Source organism: Rhipicephalus sanguineus, chromosome 8 (assembly GCF_013339695.2).
Source record: "Rhipicephalus sanguineus isolate Rsan-2018 chromosome 8, BIME_Rsan_1.4, whole genome shotgun sequence".
Taxonomy (NCBI): domain Eukaryota; kingdom Metazoa; phylum Arthropoda; class Arachnida; order Ixodida; family Ixodidae; genus Rhipicephalus; species Rhipicephalus sanguineus.
Window position 1 is genome coordinate 145,010,919 of NC_051183.1, and position 14,559 is coordinate 145,025,477.

At 46.3% G+C, this 14,559-nt stretch overlaps 1 protein-coding gene across 1 annotated transcript in view; it reads right to left on the minus strand.

Annotated features, from left to right (window-relative positions):
• Positions 1 to 1,756: 1,756 nt before the first annotated feature.
• LOC119403564 (kelch-like protein 10) overlaps positions 1,757 to 14,559 on the minus strand; it is a 36,160-nt gene continuing 23,357 nt past the window's right edge. The window contains exons 7-10 of the mRNA XM_049418362.1: positions 12,681 to 12,859; positions 11,075 to 11,194; positions 7,117 to 7,242; positions 1,757 to 1,767 (exon numbers count right to left, since the gene is read on the minus strand). Coding sequence (XP_049274319.1) covers positions 1,757 to 1,767; positions 7,117 to 7,242; positions 11,075 to 11,194; positions 12,681 to 12,859 — 436 coding nt within the window. The remainder of the gene's footprint in view (positions 1,768 to 7,116; positions 7,243 to 11,074; positions 11,195 to 12,680; positions 12,860 to 14,559) is intronic.

Here is a 14,559-nt window from a genome sequence, read left to right on the forward strand (position 1 = left end):
TCTTGTATAACAGCAGCGCAAAAAGGGCAAGGAGAAGAAAGTGCACACACGAGCGCTCGTGTTGTGCACTTTCTTGTCCTTGTCCTCTTTGCGCTTCCGTTATACAAGAATGAATCGGTACCAAGCAGCTCGCCTTTCTGGCTTGCTTAGTGACAATTTCACGGCGATAAGAACGGTTAGAAATTCTTAGAAGGCTTAATTCTAACAGGCGTTCCTTGTGTATCTACCATATCGGATGGACTGAAGAGCCAACGTTTGAAACGTTTACGCTATTGGCTGTAGTATATAAACTTGCGAATAAAGTATGACTATATTTTCTGTCTCAAGGACCTGGAAGACCAGCGACAACTTGTCATCAGGGCCAAGAGGGCAGTTGAAGCCAGAGGGTTCCTGGACTAGGGAGCCCTCCCGCCTTAGGGTGATACCGAGCATCGCTCGGAACACTGTTTCACAAATAAACGTTTATTTCTCTCTCTCTCTCTCGGGGACAGGAAGTCTGATTAAAGTTTGAAACGTTTGGGATCTTCGAAGCTGTGACCTGCCACATTAAAACGCTGTGCCACTGTTATCTACAATTTCTTCAGCGTGTTCGCGCGATGCCCGTTTAAGCTAATATTAACAAGCTACCTGTTTTGCTAATGTGCTGTTTGTGAGAAACGTTATCAACATGATCGAATGTTCCTATTGTCGCAAACCCAGACACAGGCTCCGCTCACGCAGCAACGGAATGTTCGCCTAGGCGGTGCCCTACTAGCTATCTAATGCGATACACGTTACCAGGGTCAATAGGCTGCTCTGGGCGGTACCGTTTCGTTGTCTTCGACGATGCACAAGGCGTTTTCAGTATTATTCTCGTTACCTGTGCCGCTTGCCATGACTTTTGCCGCAAGAACGTCACACACAATTTTTCAAGTTAATTATGCGTCCTTCACCTGCAGGAAGTCTATGTCCAGTGTTCAGTCCCTCGAACAACTGGGCAGAATATTCCAAGGAACGTCGTACGTAAATCGAAAGATACATCTGGCCACGGGATGCATTCGCGGAAGCACTCCATCTGGCCATAGGAATCGGTAAATGGCCTCATGCAGTACGGACTTGTGGCCCAGTACATGATTTCAGTACCGCAGTTTGAGAAGAGAATTATTACGTAGTTTATTTTGATGTTAAGGAGGGTTCTGCGAAATGTTTACACATACATTATTCGTACACTTCAGTGCAGTAGAAATCACATAAATTGTGTCGGTACCAGATAAGGCGCCATATTGCCACGCGCGCTTCTTTTGCTGTGTCTATGTAACGTACTGGTCCGTTACACGAATAATGACTGTCTTGCGCAAACCACGCCCGAATGTCTGGGAACCTTCCAGATTATTTCAGAATCTTCTTATAGGCTTGAGCTCGCAAACGCGAACAGTTGAGTTGAGTTCATTTTGGAAACAACGAGGCCCCCAGCGATAAAACTCGAATGTTCCATGCCGCATGTGTAAATTCCGACACGCCTTACCGCTGGACAGTTTATCGACGGCCGACGCTCCGTTCGCCGCTATCAGTGTGCACAGTGTCGGAACGGAACGAAAACCGAAAACGAAAAACGAAAAGAACGATATTTTTGACGGAACGAAAACGTAACCGAAACTTTATTTATTATTTCGTTCCGGAGTGAAACCGAAATTTTTTCAATCGTTTTTCGGTTCACGAGAAACTCTTCGCAATCCGGAACACCTGAACTCATGCAGTGTGAGCATAACTCGGGGTATTAGAGCGTACCTGAGGCAGGAATTCAAAAGCAAAGATATGGCGAAATTGTACGAAAAACGAAAGCAGTGGCAACCAGAGATGTTTATTAACGCAAGCGGATATTTGCGCGCCTGTCACGCAGGCCAAAATGAAGAGGGCATTCTCGGCGCTGACATTTGTTACAGCGAAAGCTGTTATGAGATCACAACAGCTGATTTTGGCGCCATAGTTGTCCGCCGCCGCCGGTGTTCGTGGCCGCTATCGAGTGAAATAAGAAAAAATGAAATGAGAAACAAATTTCTAGGATCAGATGGGATTTTAACCCTCGCCTTCTGCGTGGCAGACGGGTCTTCCACCACATGCCACGCTGGTGCTTGTAACTCCTTCACAAAAATACTCTATACAGGCGTAATGTCGGGCAAGAAATTGTGTTAACGTATGTAAAATAGTGTGCCAGAAGAGTAAAATAAGAACCTGGCGTCACACAATGCGAATTGCGCAACGAGTCGGTCGTTGAATGCTTCCAACCCATTACAAAGGGCTCAGCCATAATTGTTCATCGTCATCAGCCGCAGCACAAAGTGCACATAATGCCTTACAGGTGTGTAGCGGGTACCAGGACTCGTGACCTTCCCACTCGATGCCCACACTGTGGCCACGAATACAACAACGTGGAGCACATAGAGGTTCATACTATAATACCTAGAGGGGAATCTGCCACTAGTGCCTATGGCTTCTTCAGTGGCGCTTGACACCATGGGAATGATGGGAAGTACAGGCTTGGGGTATGCTTCGAATGGCTTTTGTTCATGAGATTCGCGACGGTTGTTTGCCGAGCGTAAAACAAAGTGGCATTAAGTTATTTCTAATTAAAACTTGCTTCATCTTTATGTACATAAAACTTATTGCAAAAAGCTCGCGTGACCGTGAGATGGAAGTAAAACCCAAGGAGGTTTACACCTCCTTGGTAAAACCTGGGCAATTTCAACCACCAGGGTATGCATTGCTCTGCAACTGTGTTCCAGATATGGCATACCGATATAATGAATTATTTTTTACAACACGTGAAAACAAACACGCTTGTTTTTGCCTTTAAAGTACGCATTATCTATTTATGGAAATAACAGTACTGTATTGAGTGAGAAACACCGTATCATCTCCTGCGGTGCCACGTGCGTCTGTCCAAATGGTCTGCCCCCAACACATCTCTGTTTTTTTGTGAAGTCAAGCCAGAGGATCGTGACGGTGCGTCTACTTGGCTTTGCCGTCGTTTTGTAGCGGATCTGGACAAGTTTTGGCAAGACGCGCTTATATAAAAAAAGAAAAGTGAACTCTATGCAAGCGTGCACTGGCATGGGATGCTACATCTATATATGCGCGTCGGTGAGTGCACGACACCTTGTCAAATACAACCTGTAAAGCTGCAACGTAGCAGACCAAGATGTCTAGCGGTCTTCAGCCACTTTGAACAACAAAGGTACTGCTTGAGTGCTTTGCAACGCACGCCACTACCCATGCCTCGCGAAGAACGAAACTGAAAGTGTAGAAAAAGATCCGTAAACAGTTCGCTAGATAACCCTATCCAACCGAAGCCTGTACTTCCCATCATTCCCACGGTGGTTGAACGATCGCAGCGCCAGTTTCCTGTCTAGGTTATTGTATGAGACTCTAGGTTGTAGAACATGCTCTGGCTGTGCTCTGCCAACGCGGGCACCGACTTTCCTGGCCAGTCCTCCTGGGACACAGCGCTTACAAGTACAGAGCTCATCGCACAGCTCAAGACTGTCCAGAGAGCCCGGGCAGTCGCTAAAGAACTCTGTCTACCGGCCCCAACCTGGGTGGAGCCGGCGGATTGATTGGTGGGGCCTCCGACCCCGCTTTCTTTCTTCTCAGCACCTAAATAAAGTTCATACTTACTCACTCACTCGCCAGCGATACGACGCAAACGGTGCTCGGACAAGGACGCAATATGGCTCGCGTCGCGCATAACTTCGGAACAAGGGGTCGCAGTTTCGAATAGCCGGTCGCGCGCTTAGGAAATTTGTTCTGGATTATTTTTCTTTGTGGCTTTTATGTTTATATATACATACATATACGGGACATGACTGCGACGGCAAAAATCCGCCGAAAGTGTCCATATAATTGCTATCGATGTAAAAGTTATAAAATGAAAAACGATAAGTTGAAAGGCGTCGTGCTGGGTGCCGCCCGTCAACTAAGCTCGCAACGCAGAACAAGCGCGGGAAGTACCATGGAGCTCTGTATAGTGGATGCCGACGAAAAAAAAAAAAACCCTCTTCTCGCCTACCAATTATTGTTGAAACCTTGCTGCTTCATTTCACGATACTTTGGCGTCATGTATGTTTTTACGTGATTTAAAACAATTGTACGTGATGTTGAAAAAGTTCCTGATTATGTTGGTGAATATTTTGATGTATATAGTACAGCTTTCGTTTAGTGTAGTGTTCGCAATTGTGTTGCTATATGCTCATCGTTGGTCACTACTCTGTAAAACTTGAATTAATTTGCGTGTTCTACTTTTGGTTAGATTTGTTGTTTGTTTGAATTACGATTTGTATCGTGTAGGTTTGTTTAAAACTGCCAGATGTGTTGTTTGTCCTGATTTCATTGTGCAGTGCTTGCGTCTTCAACGATGTGTGAAATGTATTTTATTACTCCACCCTGTATCGGCCTTTGGCTAACAGTATAAATAAATAAATAAATAAATAAATAAATAAATAAATAAATAAATAAATAAATAAATAAATAAATAAATAAATAATACTAAACACAGTGCCTACGATCAGTCAGGTAACTCCTGGAGTAGATTGTCCGTGCAATTTTTTATTTGCTATTTTGATCCGCCGCATTCATTGCACCATCCTTCCTGTGACTGGTGGCACGTCGACCATATGCGGCTGGTGCTGCTCCGATGAAGGCTGGGCTTGCGGGTGAACGGGATGGATCGCGGTGACTCGCTTCGCATATGTGATCAATGTCCGATGCCTATATCCACACGGCTTCAAGAAGACAGAAGGAAAGAAAAGGGAAATAATAAATTCCTGGCATTTACGAGCCACAACCACAATACGTTTACTACGCACTCCGCAGTGAGTGATTCCAGGTTAATTTTCATCAAACGGGTCTACATAACGTGCAACAAATTAAACACAAATACAAGGGTGGGCATTTTAGAGTACCGCAAGAAAGCGAAAGAGCAAGAGAAAATGACGAAGCAAACATATCCGATGGATGCACTTTTTTATTTTTAAGGTATACATTCATAAGAAAACCTATAGAGTCAACAGCGAAGTTTTGTATTTTCGCAACACTTCATTTTCCAAATGAATGTGTTTGGAGCGACCTCTTATCTGCTGCTACGTTCTGTTGCGCCATGGCTTAATCAAAATGCTCATCATATACCAACTAAGCAATTATTTTTTGCATATGGTCGCCACAGAAATGTGAATGCTGTGGCAGAAAATCGAACCCACGTCCTTAATGCTCTAGCAGCTGATTCAATCATTTGCAAATACATAAAACATGGCTGATCCCCCCGTCATAGGACTTGATATAACACACGAAAGTGAAACGCCTTCACAGAACATAGTTTATTAATTAATTGTGCATTGATATATGATAATAATATCTGGCGTTTAACGTCCCAAAACCACGATATGATTATGAGAGACGCCGTAGTGGAGCGCTCCGGAAATTTCGACCACCTGGGGTTCTCTAACGAGCACCTAAATCTAAGTACACGGGCCTCGAACATTTTCGCCCCCATCGAAAATGCAGCCGCCGCGGCCGGGATTCGATCCCGCGACCTTCGGGTCAGCAGTCGAGCGCCATAACCACTAGACCACCGTGGCGGGGCGCATTGATATATGAGAGCTTGTACAATGTCTATTGGTGTTCGGTAGTTATAGCTCCGTTTGACATGGATGTAACCACGTTGACGCCTAGTGGCACATCTTCATCCCGACGACTAACTCCCATGATCATGATTTAACGCTTCTGGTAGCTGAGGTTGTCAACGTATACCTAGACACAGCATATGGGGAATCTTGCGCAAAGATGGCATCAAGAAGGAAATATTAAAAAACTCGCAGGGTACCTTACGTAATTCGGCTCGACGGCGAAAGCCATCTTCTTCTTTTTCTTCTCATTCGATGTATTGATCGCCCCACGCCCACCTCCGCAAGCTTTCGGCATCTGAAGTGGTTTTGAACTGGCTCCAAGAACGGAGGCACTCCAAGCTTTCTGCATCTCACCTTGTCTTGCGCTGCCTCCTTGATCGGCCCACGTTGGACCAAGCGACAGTGTCATGTGATGACGTCATCATTTGACGTCAGGCTATGGGTCGCCATGATGACGTCATAATGACGTCACAATTTTTGGCAATGTGTGACGTCAATATTACTTTTTGCATCACTCGTGTTGACGCCGACGACACCGATGGTCAATTTTCGTGTTTAATGAGGCATCTAAGGGCATCTAAGCTCTTGTCTTAAAACACTGATACTCGATATGCACTCTTTCAAAGCGTCGTCTACTGAGGAGAGAAACAGAAAGGTGGGCGCTCCCCGGTAATAGGGGAACCCACGCCGGTGCTCATACATATACTACCACATTGCGCTTCAAGAACACGGGAGGCAGAGGTTCGTAGCTTGAGCCGTGAACGCGCGAAGGCGTTGGTTACGCTTGCGGCTGGCGTGCGTCTCGGTCCACCGAGCGCGACATTCGCCCGTCGGCGTCGTTGCTTTTGCGCGGCGCTTATTGAAGCAGTTTTGTTAGTCCGTGCTGTCGGTAGAGAAACACCGTTTGTGTATGTGGAAACTGCACTACTCTGGCAACGAGCCCTCATGCGTTAACACGATGCGGAAGGCAAAACACGCAACTGCATCTAGGACGACTCATTGGTGCTAGCGCGGAACGCTGGCATCGAGACGCCTTAAATGCGTCGTCGCCGAGTGGTTCTATATCGACGTACTGCACCGCTCTCAGACAGCGGCACTGCCCCGCCCCGCCAAGCAAGAGCACCGTGCGAAAGAGAATGTGTGAGATATAAGGCGCATCTGTGGGGCCGCATGCACGTGTGGTGGTAGCGCTTGGACAGAGCTCCAGACGCCTACAATCGCGGACCAAGACGTCGTAGAATCAATTCCCGGTGACCGAACTTCTTGCTCCAGTTTTTTCTTTGTCATCCGTTAGTGTGCATTTCACCAATGTCATATACGTGACAGAAATGCGTCAATGAAGTCTTGGTGGACCCCGGCATAAAACACTTCAATGTTAAAAGAATTGACGTCTGACAACCATCTTGTAAGCAGCATAAGAAGGGCGACAGTTATAAGCTGTGACGTCTGCGACACCTACCAGGGTTGGCGATGTCTCGAACAACGCAGGCAGCGGAGGCACTGCACTTGGTGTTGATCTGGGGAGCCGTGTACCACTTCTGGGCGGCGATGTCGTACCTCTCAACTTGTTGCACGGTGTTCATTCCTGTTAGGAGATTCGAACGATCGCAAGTTACTCATGCTTTTGCGCTAGCCGACTACACGTTATTTCGGCAAAGTCAGACTTGTCGGTGTGCGTTAAGGTCAGTTATATCGCGGAGTTTAATTTTGCGGGCGCTTTGACGGTTTCGCTGCGTTACGATGGTCTCGTATTTTGTCGGCACTTTACAGGGCCACCAGCCACGCTTTGCTATCTTGCCTGGTGTAGACGTGAGCGACTTCGCTTCGTACGATGAAGAGTCAACGCCTTGAATTGTTGCACTCCCATCACGCACTATCAGTCTTCGCGTAAAAGAAATAACTAAACGGCCTCGGTAGTTTGCATTAAGGCACAGGCGCGTTGAAACCGTAGGCTTACACTGAGGTGCACTGCAGCCCACAAATTTGAAGATGCGGATGAGCTCTTGACATGTAACTAACTAAACGCTCAAGCTCTTGACCAGCCACAATTTTGGCGTTTTCTAGCGCGCTTCTAACCGAGACATCACGCTGGAGTCAGCGCCGCGGCCCAGGCTGTGTTCCCATCACATTTGGAAGAGACGCAGATGGCCACGAAACACTGAATACTCATCGCCGCCATCTCACGTGAAGTGTGCTGCGGGTATGTGCTGCCGATTGCGTGCACGCTTGTTTCACATGTAGAGATAACATGAAACAGCAACGCAGACAGCTGTGAAATGGCCAGGAGAAAAAAAAAAGCGCACTAGATGCCAAAAACGTTGATATCCAAATGCGATAAGCGCCTCCGAAACGACACGAGCATTTCGCAGCTGTTGAAAACAGGGGGCTATTACTAACAGTTGTTTAATTAACGATGCATAGATTTGAGCAATAAAAAGCGCCGAGCAAACTGCGCAGCACAGTACGCAGCAGACAGCTTCGGAAGTCCTATGCACGGTTAATACTCGACTGCCATGCAGAGTGCCCGAGTTTAACTCCCGCTCCTACCCTGCTTTTTTTTCCCCTCATTGTGCGCAATAGCTGGTAATGGACGCCGGCGGCAGTGTCGGTGGCGCACAACTGCGCCACCAAAATCGGCTGTTGCGATTTAATAAACGCTTTCACTGCAAAAAGAAAAAAGAAAAAAAAGATTTGCAGAACGCTTAAGTTTCGCCTTCAATAGTAAAATGCGATAGCGTAATTGGGCCCCGTGCGTATCGCCTTCCCATACTTCTGCTTCGGTTCTCGGTGCATGCCTCCACCGTCCCGCAAGGAAACAAACGTCAGTGCGCGTAACATTGGCCGTTTGAAACTCGCAGAATGCCCACTGCAAGTACAGCTGTTAAGTGCCCACTACGCCATATTCTTCCTTTGGCAAATCAGCGAAGGGCCCACTACGCGTCCTTAGGGCAACACGCGAGCCTACGCAGCTGTTCACTTTGTTGATGATTTTGCTGATGATGATGATAAAATATGTCTGAGCGCTTTGTAATGGGTGGGCCTTTTGAACACCCACTCGTTGCGCAATTCAGAAGCGATTCTACGCTTCTGCCACGCAATATTACATGCGTTAAGGAAACTCCTTGCACTACATCACATACATATATTGTGTTTTTCCGAAGCAGTTTCAAGAAATAGCGTGGTTCTGTGGAAGAACACCTGCTTGCCACGCATTCGGCCTGGGTTCGATTCTCAATCGAACCCCAATATTTTTACTCGTTAATTTGCACCTTTCTCAATTTTTTGGTCACGAACGAGATATTTCGCTCACAACCAATGACACCGACGCGGACACCGACGCCGGAATTTTTGCGAAACGAGCTGTTTAACGCTATCGCGGTAAAGAAACGTAGTGCGAAAAGATCAAGGTCGACACGAGGAAAGAGGACTGGCGCTACGTTCTCGTGCTGTCCTCGTTCCTTCACGCAACGTTTTATTTTACTTAATGTCATGAACCAACTCGTCCAAAAGGACGTTTTGATAATTCATAATTCCTAAATAATTATTAGCCACTAAGCGAAGATTTTGCGGATGTCGCTGTACTGGTGACAATGCGCACTAGGATGTATTCGCGTAACGTTCACCTTCAGAAACGAGCAGTCCGAATAATCACACATAGTCCTTACACAGCATCAGTAGCACCCCTCCTTAGCACTCTCGAAATTCTACCGTTCATTTCCACCTATCAACTCAAATTTGAAATTTTCTTATTCAGGAGCAGAATTGGTGACATTTCCACTGACATACTTCCCCTAACACTTCTCCACAATACTAATGACACTCGGTTTTCTGAAAATAGTAACCTTCTGCTTCCAAAAGTAAGCACTATCTAGTAACTACGGCAAAACGACAGCCTTGTTTTCTGCAATTTCTTCCTGGAACTCACTACCATCAATCATTAAATAAAGCCCTTCATTACATTGTTTCCGGCGGCATCTAAAAGAGTTCTTACTAACAACATGCGACACCTGAATATATGTGTGTGTGTATACATATGTGTATCTGTTTAAATATAAATACATGCATTTATGTGTATGTGTATGTATATGTATGCATATGTGTAAATGTATACGTATATGCATATACAAGTTATGACGCGACAAACTGTGTTAGTGATAAGTATGTGTTATGTTATAGTCATCTAATCCAATTAGTTATCTCCTGTTTTATCACTTACATGTAAATATTTGAACTCCTATAGGATTGAATAATTTTCATTACGTTCATTTTGTTTTATTCGCTTGCTGTTTTTTACTTAGTTGCCAATCTTTGTTTCTACATTTTTTATACATGTATTCACAGGAGGTCCCCCTGACAGTTTTTACTTTGGGACCTCCTTCTGTATTATATCAAGTTTCTACTTGCACTGTACTGTATTGAATATATATATTGAACGTCAATTCCCATGTTTTAAAGTACTGGTGCGTAATGGTTGGGACGCCCGGTGTGTTCGCAGAAGTATACAATTGGCGTGCTTCGCCGAGCTCTGGTGATCCTCCGTCAATGTTCGCTTCAGTTATAAATGCGAGTTGACGCGAGTCGTATTGCTTTGTTTCCGTTTGTAAAAGGTGTTGAAGGCGTGAATGACAATGGTCTTTGCTCTCTAACGTACATCTGCATTGAAAAACAGACACTGCATCCGTTAGTTCATCGAGGACAGCCTTACCTGGTACATGAATATACAGCTGATGTAAAATTGCTGTTTACGTGTGTTTGCGCTCTTCTTCATAACTTTGTGTTCGCAGTTTGAACAACGGTAATTCTACATGTATATCTACCCTACATTGAAGAAACCATTGCTAAGAAAAAGAGGCAGGCTTCCCCGCACGGCATCCATTAATACCTGAGAACCACCATGCGTTCTCGCTACTGTATTCTATAAATTTGTTATTTCAGATGTTTTCAACGGGCATTTTTAAGCATGCATTACTTTTAGCTCCCATCTTCGGCGGCCTTCAATGAACCTTGAGCCAAATGCCAGCGCCGTTATCCGGGCACTCCAAGCGATACATCCGTAGAACTCAACGAGAACAGACGGGCATCAGACGAGACATCCGGGTGATCAGCCCAACAGTATAGAAAAGTGCTGTCTTTTGCACTCAACTCTTCGTAAAGGACCGCATCGCATACCCTAGATGTGGTCCAAACGGGTTGGAAAATACATTGCTTCACAGTTCATCTTAATGTTTGTTCACACTGTCACTGAAGCTGTAACTTCTTGCAAGTTGAACTCCTATTTACCGTTTGCAATATTTCTCTGTACATTTCTGTATGATATCAACAATGAAGACGAGTGGGAAGCACAACTATAAATCCTTGTTAATTCTTGTGTTCCTTATATATAGAGGCAATCCTACAGGCTGTTTGACAAGTCTTACCATCGAAGCCACCTATGGTGTAGATGCAGCCCTCCAAGACGACCGCTGCGAAGTTGCTCTTGGCGTAGGGCATGCTGGGTAGATCGGAGTACCGATCTCTCCTCACGTCGTACTGGGTGACTGAAAAGCGTGAATGAACAAGTCCGAAAGAAACGCGTAAACGAAGCCCTTCGCTTCAGAATGCCGAATCCTGGCATCGCGCAAGGGCGGAGTTTCTTTACGCTAGAATCTTAATGCCCGCTTGCAAATGCGTCACATATTAAGTAATAGTCTGCTCCCAGAATAGCCTGCCGTAGCTGTAATTTATAGCCTGTTTCATGCAGCCGTGAACGCCTATTTCACACAGGCTAAAGACTGGGCAGCGCTCACAAAAAGGACAAAAGACGAAAGAAGTGCAGACGACATGCGCCGACTGTCAACTGAATTCTTATTCAGAAAAACACAAAAAAAGTAAACAACAAAAGTCATTCAGTCACATCACATGTGCTCCAAACGAAAAGAACTCTCCTGGCTGTTGCCCCTTAACTAAACATGCGCACGACGAATTCTATGTCAAATTACTGCTGCGCACTCGTCAGCAGGAATGGATACCAGCTAGCTCAGTTTTCCATTCTAAGTCAGCTCGTTTCGTATAGTGACGTGAAATACAGCGATGGGTGGTGAAATCTTCCAAATGGTGTATTAAGGCGTCGTACACCGTTCTGTGGCTGGTGTCCGTGGAGCGGACAACTTTTCTTGGTAATGAAGCGAAGGCTACAGCGCCAAATCGCGCGTATAGTACCGCCAATGAATGTAGTTCCACAATTCATTCCACAGTTTTCTACGTGAGACATAAAAACTACTCCTTCATTTTCTACATGTAGCTCTTTGAGGCAGGAAGCAGCACACCAGTGATATATTTGTATTTATTTCACTCGATACTTCTTAGAAAGTCCCGCCTTTTACGTGAACCTCAAACGCTAAGCGGCGTCGGTATGCAACGCTCAATGCGCGAAGCCATCACTCTTCACAGCGTTGCGAGACGCGCGCCAAACCGGACTACTTCGCGTAGGAGGGCATGTGAAGAAGCTCTGCACCCGTAGGTTTCCCTTCAAACCCAAGAAAAGATGTTTGCCAGTACAGCATACGCGTTATAGTATAGCTGTATAGTACAAAGCTATATAGTATATAGCATATAGTGAGTATAGTATACGAGTGTACTATATACAGTGTTGTATAGCCCGCGAGCTCGGGTGTGAGGTATGCTGAAGTGACCGTATCTACCCCACATCACACAACCATCAGAAAATATCGCTCCCTGCTATTTCGAAATTATCAATTTATTTTTTAGTAGTTATGTACAATTTTGCAAACGTTAGTTAAGCGAGCAGACTGAGGCTGCTTAGCATACGTTTAAATGGCACTGCATTATATGTGACTGATAGTAATGACCTGTTAGCTTGTCGTGACATCAAATTAGCTGTACGTGCAAATACGAGTCTTGTAGTTGATAGGTAACGCGAGACCTAATCGAGTACCTGTCGCCGAATGAAAAACGTTAAATATGATTTATTCTAGCTTTGGAGACGCTCGCTTGCAGTGCCTAACTGACGAAAGAGAGGCGTACCAAAAGAGATGCGGCCGTTGTTGTTGGATCCGCCCATAATGTAGATGATGTCGTCATGGGCAACCAACTTGTGGCCACTGCTCAGCCAGGGCATGGACTTTACTAAGGTCCAGACCTTGGTCGATGGGTCGTAACACTCCACAGTTTCCAAGAACCTACGACCTGTGAAGCCACCCGCGCTGCGAAAGATTATATAATTAACATCATCATCATCATCACATCAAAACTGCGTATGCAATAGCCCACAGCCCCTGGCGTCTTAATTCTGCCCTACCGTGTGTGAGCTCGTAGGGAGATCTAGGACCCTTCGTGGTAGCTCAGCGGATAAGTTATTTCTTGGGATACTTGAACGCACAAATTTAAGTGTGTCTGTCTGTCTGTCACACGATTCAACCAGCCGGCCAAAGTTTAAGCACTTGCTGAACGCCCAGCCATCTTGAACTGGTAGCTGCGTTCCTACTTCTGAACATTGTCGATCAAAAAGCAAATATTGCATATCTGAGGCGCAAGATCAATACGCAAGTATTAGATGGTGTGTTCCTTTACCAGAAAATACATAGATGCGTAATTCTAAAGACCCTAGTGTTTCTTAGGCTGCGCTGAAAATGCGACGCTATGCACAAAAAAGCCCTTGGCCGAGGGCTTTTTCGTGCATAGGGACACTGCCAGGTGCTGCCGCCTGGCAGTGGCCCTGGGAACAGCATCACGGGTGGCCGCGGATGAGACCAGGACTCGTGTAGTACGGCCGACAGGAGGCTATCGTCTTTCGACATTTGCAGCGAAGCACGCAGATACACGGCCAATTTTGGTGTTGCCAAAGTTGCTTTACCGAGGACGCGGGTGTGAAACCCGGTCACAACTACCGCGTTAGGATGGGAGCAAAGCGCGAAAACGCATATGGGCTTAGGAGATTTAGAACTAGGTGCTCGTGAGGGAACCCTAGGTGGTACAGAATTATTTGGGCGTTCCCAACTACAAATGTTATGAAAACTGAGGCATAGCTACCAAAAAGAAGTGTAGCCAATACAACACTTAGGAAGACACAGTTTTAGTAAAGGGATGAAATGAGATAAATGAGTAGGAAAAAAAATTACTGCTCACACCTTTCAATATGTAAACAAGAAAATGTACGCAGTGGCACTGAACGTGAAAGCTGTAGGAAGTGCGGAGCAGTGATTTGCCTGCTTTTCGGCGACGCTAGCGTTTACAGGCAAGCAAGCGCAGGCTCGGCGTCCATGTCGGGAAAGGAAACCTTCATTTGTGAGGCAGTTGCACCCCCTCCCGTCCTCCTTTGCCTTCTCCTCACTTTCACTTACCTTTCCTGCGCCCTTGTTATACTGCACTATACACGGTGTGACGCCGTACGAAATAGTCTATGGGAAGCTGTCCCAGCGCAAAGCGGTCCTCAGGCTAGACGCTCCTGTTAGCGCCACACGCTATGACAGTCGTACAGACGCCTGCCAGAAGAACAGAGCTGCGGCGACGAAAAAAGCCACAGAAGCACAAGAAAAAACGAGCGCTATTATGCAGATGCCGGCGACCTGCCCGGACGTACAACATCGGAGGATAGGGTGTGGATGCAAGGGGGCGGCAGCTGTCCGGGTAACAAGCTACTGGCGAAGTGCGAGGGGCCCACCACGGTCACCGAGCGTCTAGGAGAGAATACCTGGCGCGATAGCACCTCGGATCCAAGCTTTGGACTGGACCGGCGGGAATGAAAATTGGGGGACGCTTAAGCTCCGCCTTTAAGAGTTTTCAGCGCGACAGAGATATCCGGCCCCATCCTCATCGCGCTGTTTCGCTTGGCATTATAGTCAGTCGCCCAGCTGGCGAGCTGGGTGACTTGGGGTACGCATGCGATGCCCTCGGGGTACACATG